The sequence below is a fragment of the Ranitomeya variabilis genome, chromosome 1, assembly GCF_051348905.1.
Source record: "Ranitomeya variabilis isolate aRanVar5 chromosome 1, aRanVar5.hap1, whole genome shotgun sequence".
In the NCBI taxonomy this organism is placed as follows: domain Eukaryota; kingdom Metazoa; phylum Chordata; class Amphibia; order Anura; family Dendrobatidae; genus Ranitomeya; species Ranitomeya variabilis.
Window position 1 is genome coordinate 611,719,858 of NC_135232.1, and position 15,558 is coordinate 611,735,415.

A 15,558-nucleotide genomic window follows, 5' to 3' on the forward strand; every position below is an offset into this window, starting at 1 on the left:
TAGACACGGGATTCCTATTAAAATATATATTTTTTTAAAGATGATGATTAGATATACATATATACATACATATATATATATATACATATAAATAAATTATCATTACATATATATGTTTCTTTTTTATTTTCCTTTGAAATAGAATAATTAAAATCTTGAGACTCTTGGTTCAAATGAAATCGGTAGAAAAAAAAAAAGAAAAAAACTATTAAAAGACAAAATAGTTTTTTTTGTTTTATTTTCATATTTTATGACAATATTCGCTGTACAATTTACAAAAAAAGTTAACATTTCAAAAAGTGTACAAAAGGCATAGTAATCTCTTTATCACAAACAGTATACACTGATATTACAAAAAAAACGGGACAGATATTGCAAAGCTCTTTTCAAGTGCAAAACAGTTTATACAAATAGGAGCCAGGACACTACGGGAAGCGTTTCCTCATAAATTATTTAAATAGCATATCTACAAAAAATAACAACCCATAACACTAAACAACAGCAACACAAATAAAAAAAAATCATTTATACAAAAAAAAATAATAATAAGCAACGGAATTTCTAAAATGTAAAAAAAAAAAATATTACAATACTCTTTCATAATAATAATAATAAAAAAATGTAAAATACTTTCCTGGGGAGGGTACAAAGTCATTGTAACTATATACACATCCGATTAACACTACAGTAGATTTTTTATGTTTTTTTTTATTCTTAAATAGCTCTCAATTTTTTTTTTTTAATCCTCTCAAATCCAAGACATTTTCGGCTTCTCAGTCACACAATGAGGTAATATTTGTACATGAAGGTTTCATCTGTTGGTTAACTCTTTTATTATTTTTTTTGCAGCGGAGGACTGTCTACCTGCCGCAGCGTAATTAGGGTGTTGTGTTACTGTGTAGAATGAGACATATGGTTTGCATTTTAACATTTCGCACAGAGAGTGCAGTGTACCTAAATTCTCCACCCCTCTTGCCTTGCTCTCCCTCTGGTTCTCAACACACTATTCAGTCGTGCACATTTCTATAGTGCGGTTGTAAACCCAACATCCTAGCCACATGAAGGCTGAGTCTAGTCTACCCCCCCCTGATAGGCATGAACAACATCATTACCATGTGTCCTGTTTTTTTTACATTTTTTATTTCGTTTTTTCCATCATTTATACCTGTATTTCTAAATTTATGTCATCAATAGTTTTTGTCAATGCATTATTATTATTTTTTTGCACCAACAGATATGTATCATATTGAACAAATATATATATATATATTTGCAAAATGCTAAAAAAAGTGCATTTTGTACCCATTCGAACAAACATATGGTTCACCTGACACACCTAGACTCGCTCCACATTCTACATATAGACACTATCATCCAGGCAGTGATATGTTTTCTCCACCGATCATGCACGCACCTGGATCAGCCACAACGCTACATCAGTATACCATGTATTAACAGACTTGGTGATTTCATAGGCAATGACAGAATGTTGTCTCTCAAACAAACAAACAAAAAAAAAGAAAAAACACCTTGTTTCCTGAATTATTGCAACTCTGCTCTTCAGTGGTGAAGCAACCACTCCAGTAAAATGTCAATTTTGTGCATTAGTAGTTTTCTATGTTGTTTGGTTCAAATATATTGCAGATAGAAGAGTTTTGAAACGGTTTTCATTTTCCAAAAATGTGATTTCTGATTACATCTTTCTTTAGATATATTTTGTTAAGGCACTTGAAGGAGAAATGTCTTTATTACCTTGGTTGACTTGTGCCTTTCTTTCCAAAAAATGGAGATCGACTCCAAGATTTCAGACCAAACAAAACAATACTTTAACCTTATGTCCATTCCATAGTTTTAGGTTCTGGAGTAGATATTTTCAACCAAGAAAAAATAGCAAAATAAAAAGGGGATGTAAGAAATTGTCCAGAGAGATGGAACAAATCTAACATATATGAAGGTGCTATGAGGTTTCGTAACATTCATTGAATGCATAAGTTCTGGACTTTATGAATCTGCAAGACAGAAAAGACAAGAAGTCAGTACTTAGAATGACATGACATAATCAGTATGTACAAGGTTTTAGTACTCCTCTAAAAAGGCACATGCAAGGTAAAACTAATATACTGTGTAATGCCCTGTGAAAAGTCCGATGAGTGGTACATAGCACATTGGCCCGTTTGGCCAATGCTACAATGGTAGTGATGGCTAAAAGGATAATGAGCCCTACTTGTGTTAAAACACAAAACTTATACAAGTTTTTGTGAGCTTTAGGCTGGGATTACTTCAGTTTGAGTAGAAGAGATTAGCAGTTTACTGGTTCCTAGAATTCTATCAGTCCGAACACAGTTAACTCTACCTTTCTAATGAGTCCAAAGGTGAAGAGATACAACTCTTGGATGAACACTTTGAGATTGTTGAGTGCCTGGGAGGTCAGACTGAAACATTAGCCGAGCACTGTGCTTCTTTGGTTGTTATCAACTTTCTTTGAGTAGATGGGAATAGCAGTGTATGAGCTCATAGAAGTCTTCAAGTTTGTATATAAATAATCCCACCTCTCAGAGAAAAGTCAATCACAGCTGAAGAGGTATATCACTTAGCTAAGCACTTCTCTCCCTTTGAGTGACCTGTGAGACTCTCACCGATCGCTGAAACAAAGAAGCAGAAGCGCTTAGCTGACTGTCTTCTTTCAACTGTGATCAACTTTGCTTGACTAAATAAGAAAAGGCAGTGGAAGAGCTATTAGATGTGTAAGAGTTTGTACATAGCTAACTCTAACTCTAAGGAGAGCCAAGCAGAATAGGCCACAACTCAAAAAGAAAAAAACTTGACTGAGTGTTTCTGCCCTATTCATTTCTGTGATCTGTGAGGGTCACTTTGATATGTGATAAGTTTTATGAAAGAGCCTTTACTTTTTAAGTATGACTTACAGTGAATGTTTGAGAAGGACTCAATGTGAATGTTTGAGGAGGACTCAGAGTCAATTTTGAGGATTTTATTTTTTTTAAATGTAATAGATCTTACTAAGCTAATAACATTACTCACCTCTACATTCATATTTGAGATCTGAGAAAAACACCATCTCTTGTGAGAAGACGAATAAACCAAGTCTTCCTCCAGCATATGTCTTATCATAAATCGGTCCTGAGTCTGCCATGATTTTCTTTCCTTCATACATAACAACACTAAAGGAAAACAAGAAAGAAAATGTGGTGAGCAAAAATAAAAAGCCATCATATATATTTTCCAAGAGCTTATTATCCTTTATATAATATATTGGTAAGCTTAACTCAATTTAAGGCCTCATATTTATGAATTTTATCCCTTATCGTAAAACCCCTTTGTTGACTTCCATGCAAGTAATATTCTTCTTACCGAATGAATCCGGTCTTTGGTCTGTGAACTAAATGCCATCTATAAGCTGTGAAATCTTTCCAGCCAATTTCCCGAGGGTCATGCCACAAAGTACGAACCTGTGGAGACGAATATATGCAAAAAAGACAATTAATAATGTGGCACACTGGTAGAACCTAATGTCTTATACCTAGAACATTTCTATTAAGATTGGCTTACCTGTCCCGCTGTGTTTCCAGTGTGCCACAAAGCATTACGCAAATGTTCTCCTGGCCCAGATGTTGAGTTAACAACCTTTATTGAGAGACCAGAGATACCCTGAGCCTTGGTAGGAGTCATGTCCCAATAGGTCTGGGTGATTTGTTTCCACATAACCACATAAAATCTGCTGCTTGATTGGTAGCCAAATACAAAACCAGCATAGTCATCGTCACGCTCAGTGTTAATGAAGAAGGTGCCACTGAAGTCTACTGCGCTAAACTCATCGAAACCTGAGGAGAAAATGAAAGCAGAGGTTATCTACCTGATAAAAAAATGACAATATGATCTACAGTATGTATAGCAGCTCTGAAATAGTCATCTGAATAATGTTATAGACATTTTTAGTTTTGACTTTTAGAGATACTAACCGACTGCAATGCCAGGGTCACAGTTAACGGTCTGAACCAACTCTTTGCCAAAGTGCCTGACCATCCAGTTGGGATCAATCTGGGAAGTTCCTTTAGGATCCAATGGCACCATTTGGAATTTACGGAAATCAGTTGTACTAATCCCTACATTTTCTGGACAAACATCTTCAGCATCTGGGATGTTGTCATTATCAAAGTCAAATTGACACACGTCACCACGTCCATCACCTGGAAATGGTAAAGAGTTTGCTTTGAGTCTGAAGCATCTTTTGATATACGGGTCATTTATGAGTCTTATTCTACTTTCCATCGCAAACCATTAACTTTCAGCTTACCATTACTATCGATTTGATCAGGGTTGTGCACCAGTCTGCAGTTATCTTTTTCGTCTGGAATACCGTCATTGTCATCATCATGATCACAAGCATCACCCTTGCCATCTTTGTCGTGATCAGCTTGATTGGCGTTTGGAATATATGGGCAATTGTCCAGATTATTTTGATGACCGTCTTCATCTATATCTTCATTGCTGTCGCATTGATCTCCAATAAGATCTGAGTCGGAATCAGTCTAAAATAGAAGAGAGAAAGGAAGAATATCAGCCATCTGTATTGGAGGCGATTGACTTGAAGCCATGCAAGTATAAATCGTCACCACAAACATTTGTTTAGACAAAATGATATGATTGTTGACGTGCACAAATGAAATATGCTTAATGAAGTAGATTTGGGCTACAGTTGATTTTAGGCTGAAGAAAAGTACCATGGTATTAAGGAAACTCGTGGTACTACTTTTATGTTGGCATATTGGCTCCCTATGATGATATGCTGCCAACAATAGTAGTGGAAATCCCTTGGGAGCCCTTGGGAATGGAATGACTAAATCTGGTGTTGTACGTAGAACATTATTTTTGCAAAGATTAGGTGTGTCTTGTTTTGTGGGAAATCATTTGTTGAAAGCAAAAATTCTGAATCGTGATGCTATGGAATTTATGCATGTGCCCAGCTTAATGAACAATGTAGGAAGATTAAAAAGGAAGGGCTTTACAAAAGTAGCTAATCCATGATATGCAGAATGGCACAGACAGGCTGATCTAAACTAGTAATCCTCATGATCAGCTATCCGCTGACGCTTACGTAGAGTCTTCTCACACTAGTGTAAAATGTTGAAGTCTGATATGCTGAAACCTCAGAAGTCAGAAGAACATAGACGGTAACATGGAAGCTATATTTGATGTACCAGCTGGCAAATGCTTTTTATCATAATGTCATACTGATGTGCCCTTCATTATCTTTCCTTTTGGGTCAAGATATCTTGAAATTATGTTTTTTTCAAAGCTAGCCATCTCGTTACATTCATCTCATAATCTTGAACACAAAAGGTAAGAAAGGACACATGTCAATACTATATGTCTCTTTTATGGGTTAGAAGGGTCTTGCAGACCTTCCGAGTCTCCATGGGTCAGTGTAACAGCAAATTCCTCACTTCCTAAAGTAATGGCTTTGCAATAAAACTGCTACAATACTTTACAAAAGTCGAGTGTTTACCTGTTGTGGATTGTGCTCCAATGGGCAGTTGTCGCATTGATCTCCAACACCATCTTTATCTGTGTCTCTTTGGTCCACATTATAGACATAGGGGCAATTGTCTTTCTCATTAAGTATACCTGTAGATTCATAATACATGTATGATGGGATTAAAATCTACCCAATCTTTGTTTGAAAGTAGCATATAATCAAGTAATGACTGACTACCTATAGATGTTGTTAAAAACAATATGCGTCAAAGATAATTCTACTATTACTAGCAAGGTTAGGTTTGGGTTACACCACTATCTAAAATATGTTACTTCTCCAAAATTAACACAATGATTCAAGAAGTAAAAGAATACAAACCATCTCCATCTATATCCACAGCACAGGCATCTCCTTCACCATTGGCATCTGTGTCAGCTTGGTCTGGATTGTGGTTGTACGGGCAGTTATCGCAACGATCACCAACATCATCACGATCATAGTCGTACTGAGCAGGGTTATAAATAAGTGGACAGTTGTCCTGCCAAAGAAAAAATAAACTCTTACAGTTTTGCAATTTTACCATGTTTTGTTATGTTTGTCCAGTTAGATTTTACGTTTTCTTTTTAACAGTTTGCTCGGACTACTTAGATGTGATATTTTTAGCCCAAGCAAACAACTCTGAAGTTTTGTAGGCTTTGCTCAAAAAGTATCACTTAAATGTCAGAATCTACGTATGGGATTTAAGAAGGGTAACATCTGCTTGTTGCAAAGTTTTGTATCCTGCTGTTTGCAGGACGCTTAGGGTCAATTTCACTTTCAAAGTCCAGTCTTAGCAAAACACTTCATAGTATAATGCTGGCCAAAAGATTTCACAATTTACTGGGCAAATGTCACAACTGTATGATATATTCTCCTACAAAAAAGGCAGCAGTGTTTACTTTCCTGCCGTTTTGTTTAATTCAGAGTAAAGCCAAGAAACCCAATATCTGAGGTGCTGAAAACATGAATATGCTCATTGTTTTCTTACCCTATCATCTGGGATTCCATCATTATCATCATCACTGTCACAAGCATCTCCCATTCCATCTTTATCATAGTCTTCTTGACCGGAGTTAGGGAGGTTTGGGCAGTTATCCTGGAGGACACAACATTGTGAGTTAACTGAGCACAGTTTGGCTGAGAGTTATCTCTCCCGCCTCCCCCATACACTTGCACAATTGCTTTGATCAAGAGCCCAAGTATTTTTAAAGAGGAGAGTGGAGTAAGCACTACCAGACACCTCTGGAAGCAGCTTATCTCCTGGGAGATCAAAAGGATCAACAATGAAATTCAACTTATCAATCCCTTCTTCTCTGTCATAAGAGTTTTGGTAGACCACCAGACAAGACTTTCCAGTTCTACTTACTTTTTTACAGTGATAAGTAGCATTAGCAACACAAGTGAGGTTCTCATTTGGCCATCCATCTAGATCTGTATCTTCACCACAAATGATGCCATTGCCAGCGTACCCTGGTTTGCATTCACATCGGAACATGGGATCGCTGTAATGGCCAAGGTAAATGCATCTTGCATTTTTGTTGCAGTTGTGTGTCCCATCAGCACAGGGGTTCTGTGGCTTGCAGACCTAGTATACCAAAATAAAGGTATATAACGATGAGCTGTATTCTATGCTTTACATTGGCCATCCTACTACTGAAGGCAAAAATTGTATGCAGCTAGAAAAGTGTGACCAACCTGTTTCTTTGCATTGGCATCCTCAATGCTTTTGCCAAATGGTTGGGTGCCAGAGTATCGTGGAGGGCATGGGAGACAGTTGTATCCAGGTTCTGTGTTCTCACATCTGTGCACTCCATTAAGGTTGAAGCAGGCATCAGGCACTTCCGCACACTGTAAGGACAAATATGTATGCCATAAATATAACATAAATGTTGATTATGATGTGTATTATGAAGCAAAGATTCAATGAAGGTGACAAACCTCATCAACATCCGAACACTCAACACCATTTCCTCGGTAGCCTGTTGGGCAAGAACCACATGTCCAAGATCCATCAGGGAAGCTGGTGCATTTTACTCCAGCAAAGCAAGGATTGGATAGACAGCCATCTTTAAAAAAAAAAAAAGTCTATGTTAAAATCTGTCAAAATATGTTTTACAACTTCAAAGTCAACTTCTGTTTATAGCTCACCAATAGGGCATTCTTGTTTGTTGCAGATTTGGCTATCAACATTTTCTCCAAGGCAATCTTTGCCACCATACTGGGGCATGGGGTTGTTACAAAGACGCTCCCGTTTCTGCATACCACCTCCGCAGGTCAAAGAGCATGTGTCCCAGAGTGACCATGGTCCCCATTGGCCATTTACTGGAAAAAAATAGGTGTCAGACAAAAAGTTTATTAATAATTTCTTCTACATGACAGAACAATGCATTCATGATAGAAACAAAGAAGGGTCTATGAAAGCCTATGATTTTCCCCCATGTGACCTTTAGTGAATCGTCACACTTATCACACACTGGAAAGTTGACATAATAAATCATGGCTTTGTTTCATTTGTGCAGTTTGTGATCTTTTAGTGAATCTCCATTATTGTAACAATAATGACAAGAAAATAAGTAAAAAATGATATAAAACACTCACTTGGACAAGGATCCTTCTGGCATGGCTTGTTCTCCCGTCCTTCTCCGAAGCATTGCTTTCCATTTAACTGAGGAACCGGAGAGTTGCAAAGACGGATTCTAGTGATCTGACCACTTCCACAGGTCACAGAACAGGATGACCAGGGAGACCAGTGACTCCAGCCACCATCTTGCTTAACTAAAGTATATAAAATATTTGTATTTGTTACAACTCAAAACCTTAATCCAAAATCTAAATGGCTGGCTTATAAATCGCTCAGTTCAGTCTGTACCACAACAATGGAAAATGTTTATTTCAGCTTTAAAGATGTAGTGATCCCAAATCCTAAAACCATCAAAGGACTAAAGGAACTTAAGAAGATTACATCTGAACTTTGAACGATAGTTGAAAAACAACTATAATACACAGTACATAAAAGATTAGAATTATGGAATATGACGTTGGTGTCTTTAGGCCACACATTAGATGGCTGTTCACCACCCCAAGTCTTTGCCAACATATAAATCTGTAATCTAAATCTGATTTACCAACATCAACAGACAACTTGGGTGATAACTCCAAGAGAACAAAGTGATGCACAGTTTGAGATCGAACATGCCCGATCAGCATCTACCCTTGTACCCTAATATACATTAGCACGTAGGCTGAACCCGTCGATATCGGTGAGTGTGATTGTCATTAGTATAATATGTATGGGGGGCTTTTAGACTTACATATCGCCAACTCAATTCTCTACCAATAGCAAAATTCATAATTCAAATCTGATTTACTCACATCGCTTATCACATTCTTGGATATGGCAAGACCTAGTTTGCACTGAAGATCCTTCACAACGATTATTAAGACTATCGCAAGATCTTCCTCTTTGCTGAACACCATGACCACATGTCACCGAGCATGGAGTCCAATAAGACCAAGGTGACCAACCATCATCAGGAGAGTCGCTTGCTGGAAAAAACAAAAAAACAAACATTTAATAAAATATTACCCACTTCTTACAGTAAAACTAAGACCTTATCTGGCCTACTGGAGTACAAGTTCAGCTCTCATAAATCTCTTGTGTAAATGGTCCATGGTAATGGACAGATAAAATGAATTGCATTTAAATTGAAGGCTTATTAAAACCAGAAGCGCATGTCTGTGATGGTGAAAGAAGCAGACTCATAACTTATGATAATTGGAAAAAGGTTTTAGTAGACACATGAGGATTTTGGCTATACAAGCTGAGGATTTGTTGTAGGGGAGTTCCATACATGCCAAGGAGATAGAAATATGAAGCTCACAGGACTGAGCAGGTCTATCAACGTTCAGCACTTGCAGCTGTCCTACTTTCATGAGAGCTATTTTATCTCTGTCCTGAATCAACTTGTTCAGCATTTACAAGATTAATTTCTGCATATTTGTCACTACGCCTTTTAAATTAGATGTTCGGCCTGAGGCTTCAGATGCAACTCCTGAACACAGAAAATGCTAATCGAGGTATGTGGGAATATGAATCACCAGCTTATGTTCCACAATATCAAGTGCTTCTTGCCTCTAAGTCCTCACACCTAAACTTCATAAGACCATTTTTTATAGAATACTTACGCCAACATCTGGGGCAGCATTCACCATCCGGGATAGTTGCATTGGTACAGGGAACGAAGGGGCAAGAAATTTTATGGCAGATAGTTATGGAGTTCTACCAAAAGAAACACAAAATGGTTTTGCTTAATATTCATAATTTGGTAAAAAAATAATGTTAATCATTCCCCACAGACTGGCAATAGAAAGTTTTTTGTACCTGGCATGTACATTCAGTGCAGCTGTCCACGGTCCACTCATCTTTATTGTTGTATTTCACGCCTTTATGTAGACAGCCCGGTGCCACACTGGCAAGCATCTTAGTTTCCTCTCTCTACAAAAATATATGATCAAAAGATTAAACTCCATATTTATTAAAGAATTGTATTAATTTTTGCTTAAACGATTGCTCAAATTCCACCTACCACTTTTTCGATTCTGTCTTGAAGAGTCGAGATGACTGCCCGTAGACCTTTCATTTCCAAAAACATATTGTTCAAGTCATCACAGGAAAGACCGCAGACACCGTTGTAGTCTTTTGTCTTGTGGCCAATAAAATTGGTGCGAATAGCTGGGCGCGAGTCATTTACAGAATTGTCCATGTCATAGTTGGCTGTAGAGAATAGCAAAGAATGTAGAAATATAGAAGTTAATCTAACTGGAAAAATAACGACTAGATCTCAACACTTGTAGAACTGATGACTTATTCTGGGTCATCTACTCAGCTCTACGCTACTGAAGTCCACCAAGATTAGTGATTTAGCTATAATACTTAATTTAACTAATGTGGATGTTTATTAGGAGGTCTACACCCATTGTGATCATCCAAGGTAGGGGTTTATGGTCCAACACGTGCAATAATTGTGATGCTTTGCAAATAGCAGGCAGACTATCTTCAAGATATGTTAGTGTCAATCGACTGAATATACTTACAGCTAGAGCAGCCTTTATTCCTAAGAATTACATCCATGCTGGTTCCAAACACAAAACGCACATTTTGCAGCAAACCCTGTAGAAAAAGATGCATCAATTACCTTTGAGTCGTCTTGAACATTAGTAAAGTGATGTAGTCATCACCACTAGTGTAAAATGAATGCAAAATGAATGAGGTAAACCACTGTCTAAGAATGATTCATTACGTGAGTTGTTGTTGTAGGACCTACCTGAAAGTTGTCTTTCACTCCTCCTTTGGCCACTCTAAGTTGGGAATTGCTTGCCAAATCTCCATTCAGAACATGATGGATGGGCACATCCAGCTCAGCATTTTCCATCTTGTCACATCCTACATAGAGCTGGGCTCGATCTTCTTGGATGAAAAGGGTAATGTTCTTCCAGTGGCCGGTGGACAGTCTAGCTTCCTCAACAGACACTACCTGCTGTTTGTTGTCTCCGCTCATACTCAAGTCTAGTGTTCCAGCTTCACCGTTGGAGGTCAAACTAAATACATGGCCTGAGCCATCTTTTCTCTCAATAGACAACAGAGCACCTCTGGTCTTCTTCAATTGCTTCAACGTCGCTAACAAGATAAAACCCCTTTCGGCTTGAATAGCATCCAGCAAATCTTGGAATTTATCTTCTGGAATTGGTGGTATCTTACTAGGATTTTCAATTTTATAAGCTGGGCTTGATGAGTCTGGACCTTTGGCTAGAAGGACTCCTAGGGCTTTACGGCTACCGATCCTACGGTTGAGTCCAGTCAACTCGAACAGGTCAAATACACTGTTGTCATCTGCTCCATTTTCTGTGATAGAGAAAAGACCAAATTCAAGCAATGTAAGAAGGTGATCTAATTCTGTATTTATCAATAAGACTCAACTGTCAAGAGAATATATTAAAGTTAATGAACTCATCATTAGTTCCTCGCTGACCTGGGGTGAAACTTACCTGAAGCTTGCTTTGTATGAGGCACAGCCAACATTACCAACAGAAATATTCCCTTCATTATTCCCATTTTCTCGTATATTGCGATTTCTTAAAGAAAAGGTAAAAAAAAAGGATTTCTATAATTTCTCATTAAAACCCATCTTTTCAGCATTCAGAAGCACTTTACATCCCCTTACATATAAGTCCTTAGTATTTGCCACAGGTAAAGTATACCAAGAAGTAACAAGACTAGGAATGCAACACTGCACCATAGCAAAGGGGCAAAGTCTAACAAGAAACCATCTAATTAACGATCTACAAGTACAAACACTATAAAGAGAGCACCGAAAAACCAAGTTCAATGACATTCACTATGATTACATCCAATTATATAACTACAAGTAAGCTGTAAAAACAAAGTGTAGCTGGAGGGCAGAGAGAAAATAAATCACATGTGTAATATTACACCTGTAGTACAATATTGTATAATGTAAACTGTCTATATATGCTGCATATACTAGATATACTTATATAAAACATTCAATAAATGCAGGTAAAAATATTATAATATGGGAAAATACAAACTCGCCTAAATCGCCTATAGTTCAGTGACTATGAGCTGGGCTAAAAAAGTTAAGAATAAAGTCACATATCTGATCCAGATATATGCAATATATATATTTGATTAGTTGATTAGTTAGTATAGTATAGTATGCACGTATATATATATATATATATATATAAATGTGTGTATGTATATATAACATATATGTGTATACTCACACACACATATATATATACACACACATATACAGTATATAAATACATATTTATGTATATGCATGATACTATATACATGTGCTATATACACATAAATGTATGTATATATATTACACACATATGTATATCATATATATAGTATAGTACATACACAAATATATGTGTGCGTGTATCTATTAGTGTGTATAGATATGTAAGTATATATATATACACACATAGATATGTTTATTATAATATATATATGTATGTATACACACAAATCCTATAATGTATAAAAAATATGAACTATGATTTAATAAATAATATAAATCATTGTCTTTTATATAAAAATAGTCTAAATTTGTGTTATCTTTATGCTCATTGATAAATGATTCAGAAGCTGAACCCCCAAGTAACAGCCCCCACAAAAAACGCCAAAAACTGGTATACTAATATACTAATAATGAATACAATTTTCGCTGCAGATTAAGTGACATTACAAAAGTACAATAAAGTTATAAGCCCAATTATAATGAAGATTCAAAAAACATTAATATTCTAAAATACTAAGTGACCGTAAAACAAGTAAAGTCCCATTTCTGATAATACAAAATCTATCTAATAAATACTTTTACGTCTCTCGTCATTTCAAAGCAGAGCTACATCTAAGACATTTCATCCCCTACTGACTATGGAGACATCCACAAGCAGACAAGGTTTTGTGGTAAAGAGCGCTGCGTCCTCTTACGTCTCTTTGTGTCCTGTGTAGTAGTAGTCCTTCTTGGTGGCTTTGGTCTCCTCTGCTGAGCTCTGTACTCCTCTGTGCTCTGCAGGCGTTCTGGTCTCTGTGCTTCTCTGCACTCCATATAAAGGAGCCTACACATTCCTGGAGTGTCCCTCGGCCAATCAGCGGCAGGCGGGCAGGAAACGGGCTCCTGTTTATTCTATTACCTCACAACATGAGGGAGAGACACAACTATCACACAGGCTGCCCATTACCCTCTGACGCATGCAGAGGAATTTCTACATGACACAGATCCATATTTCTTTTTTTCTTTCATTGCAATGAAATCCAACAAAGGAATACAGAAGAGAGAAGTGCATACTGACACATTCCTGTATTGTGCCGCACAGGGGGACGACTCCTACTGGGGGCGCGATTGCTTACAGTATTGGCGTTGCTAGGTTTTTCTACCCCTTGGAGAATTAGTTCATGTGAGGTGGTGCAATGGGGCATGACGGACATGGTGTACCCTATTTATTATAGGAAAGTTGTGTCTGCTCCTTTGACCAATGATGTCATATTTATGGCTGTTCGTAGCAGATGTCCGACTACTGCCCACCTATGCGCGGCACAAAGGGGCTTTATAGCCATCATTTCTCATAGTCACCAGATAGGATGATGCGCATTGACTATTAATATTAATAACATAGCGCCCACATATTCTTTGGCACCTACGATATAATACAATATATGATGAATAATAAAAGATAAAACGAGGGAGGACATTGTTGGAATTTTATGGGTGCAGAAGTTAATGCTGTGTTAAAACTGTCCTGTGTGTGACTTCTTAGTTATAATAATAATAATCTTTATTTTTATATAGTGCTAACATATTCCGCAGCGCTTTACAGTTTGCACACATTATCGTCGCTGTCCCCGTTGGGGCTCACAATCTAAATTCCCTATCAGTATGTCTTTGGAATGTGGGAGGAAACCCACACAAGCACAGAGAGAACATACAAATTCTTTTGCAGATGTTGCCCTTACTGGGGCTTGAACCCAGGACTCCAGCGCTGCAAGGCTGCTGTGCTATCCACTGCACCACCGTGTTCTTTCTTATACAAATTGCCGCTTCACAGTGAAAGATAGCAAAGTCTCAGATGCCTTACACTTCATTATAGGGTCGATACTGATTTTAAAGGAAATCTTTTAGTAAGATCAACCCCCCCAAACAAAATATATGGGCATACACATCTTTGAAAGTTAACTCCATTGACACCTTTATATCTTCTATCTGTTGCTGTGTTCCTGAGAAATCAGTGCATTAATGTATTTGTAGATTGTTAGCCCTCGCGGGCAGGGTCCTCTATCCTCCTGTACCAGTTGTGACTTGTATTGTTCAAGATTATTGTTCCTGTTTTTATTATGTATACCCCTCCTCACATGTAAAGCGCCATGGAATAAATTGCGCTATAATAATAATAAATAATAATAATAATAATAATAATATGCTAATGAGTCATTAAGTGCTCTGATAGAGCACTTCCATAGCTTCTCCCTCCCGAGGTTGTTCTCCATCTAGCACCAGCTTGATTATGATGTCTTAGCACCTGGCATAACACAGGCAGTGAACTATTAAGTGCTAAACCAGCATAGGGAGGCTAATCATGCCATGCTACCTTGGGAATTTAAATATGTTAATAGCTTCTTAATAGAGGAATAGGATAAGAACTTCCTATTAGAAGTCCACATAACTTGCCACACAACTTAGAATAAGAAGTCAGAAGCTTCATTTGCAGACACGTGTTTCAGGGTCTTTGCCCCCTATCAGTGCAAAGCAGGAGAACTGGTTTGAACCCTGAAACACTTGTCTGCACATGGAGTTTCTGGTTCATCATTTTATCCTAGGTAATGTGACAAAGCCCTTTCAAGGGTCAGTATTGATTTTTAGGATTGGCTCTTCAATAAGTGGCACTAGAGTAACTGCTTTCTTCCTATTTACATGCCTAAATGTAGGAAAAGGTTTTTTGGGGGAATAAAGTTGCCGCAGTGGCCACTAGGGGGAGCATGTGATCTGGTTATTGATAGAGAGTTCAACCCCTGATCTGAATTTAACAATTCTGCATGAAAACATTTTCAGGCATAGTAATATACCAGCGCACATAAAGATGACTTCCACCTTTGGATTAGATGAATTGGCTCTTTAATGTATTTTTTTTTCGGAGCCAGAGCAGGACACTTTGTTAAATATTCATGTGTCGAGCGGAGTTATAGAACTGATATCGCTCCAAAGTCTGGAATTCCATTCATGTCTTAGGCTGTGACATCAGCAAGACGGGAAGGAAAGGCTCTCTGGTAGACGTCTGCAGCAATGCAAAGAAGGCAAAATGTTTCTGCTGCCTATGGGTACAACGGGCTGGAAACTTGCGCTCAGTTTCAGAAACTATTTTATATCCAGAGGCAATACTCATTAGTTCAGTGCAAACTGGTTTTGAGTCACTAAAACCTGTCATTATAT

The 15,558-nt window shown here is 37.5% G+C and overlaps 1 protein-coding gene across 1 annotated transcript; it reads right to left on the reverse strand.

Annotated features, from left to right (window-relative positions):
• Positions 1 to 221: 221 nt before the first annotated feature.
• THBS1 (thrombospondin 1) lies at positions 222 to 13,197 on the reverse strand. The gene is made up of 22 exons (XM_077260623.1): positions 13,065 to 13,197; positions 11,579 to 11,665; positions 10,858 to 11,435; positions 10,628 to 10,703; positions 10,120 to 10,307; positions 9,915 to 10,028; positions 9,719 to 9,812; positions 8,906 to 9,079; positions 8,132 to 8,308; positions 7,682 to 7,855; positions 7,472 to 7,599; positions 7,229 to 7,381; positions 6,900 to 7,118; positions 6,522 to 6,629; positions 5,873 to 6,032; positions 5,525 to 5,643; positions 4,313 to 4,547; positions 3,978 to 4,205; positions 3,568 to 3,839; positions 3,370 to 3,467; positions 3,040 to 3,179; positions 222 to 2,009 (listed from the first exon to the last, which is right to left on the reverse strand). Exons 1-22 carry the CDS (start codon positions 13,180 to 13,182, stop codon positions 2,002 to 2,004), a joined length of 3,648 nt encoding a protein of 1,215 aa, XP_077116738.1. The 5' UTR covers positions 13,183 to 13,197; the 3' UTR covers positions 222 to 2,001.
• Between the last annotated feature and the right edge of the window lie 2,361 nt (positions 13,198 to 15,558).

Bases quoted from the DNA above. Each gene is read 5' to 3' on its own strand.
- THBS1 (XM_077260623.1), bottom strand. From the start codon at position 13,182: ATGGAGTGCAGAGAAGCACAGAGACCAGAACGCCTGCAGAGCACAGAG. The intron at 11,436-11,578 runs GTAAGTTTCACC...TCTCTATCACAG, and splicing joins TCATACAAAGCAAGCTTCAG to AAAATGGAGCAGATGACAAC. The intron at 3,180-3,369 runs GTAAGAAGAATA...GTTTTCCTTTAG, and splicing joins CCAAAGACCGGATTCATTCG to TGTTGTTATGTATGAAGGAA.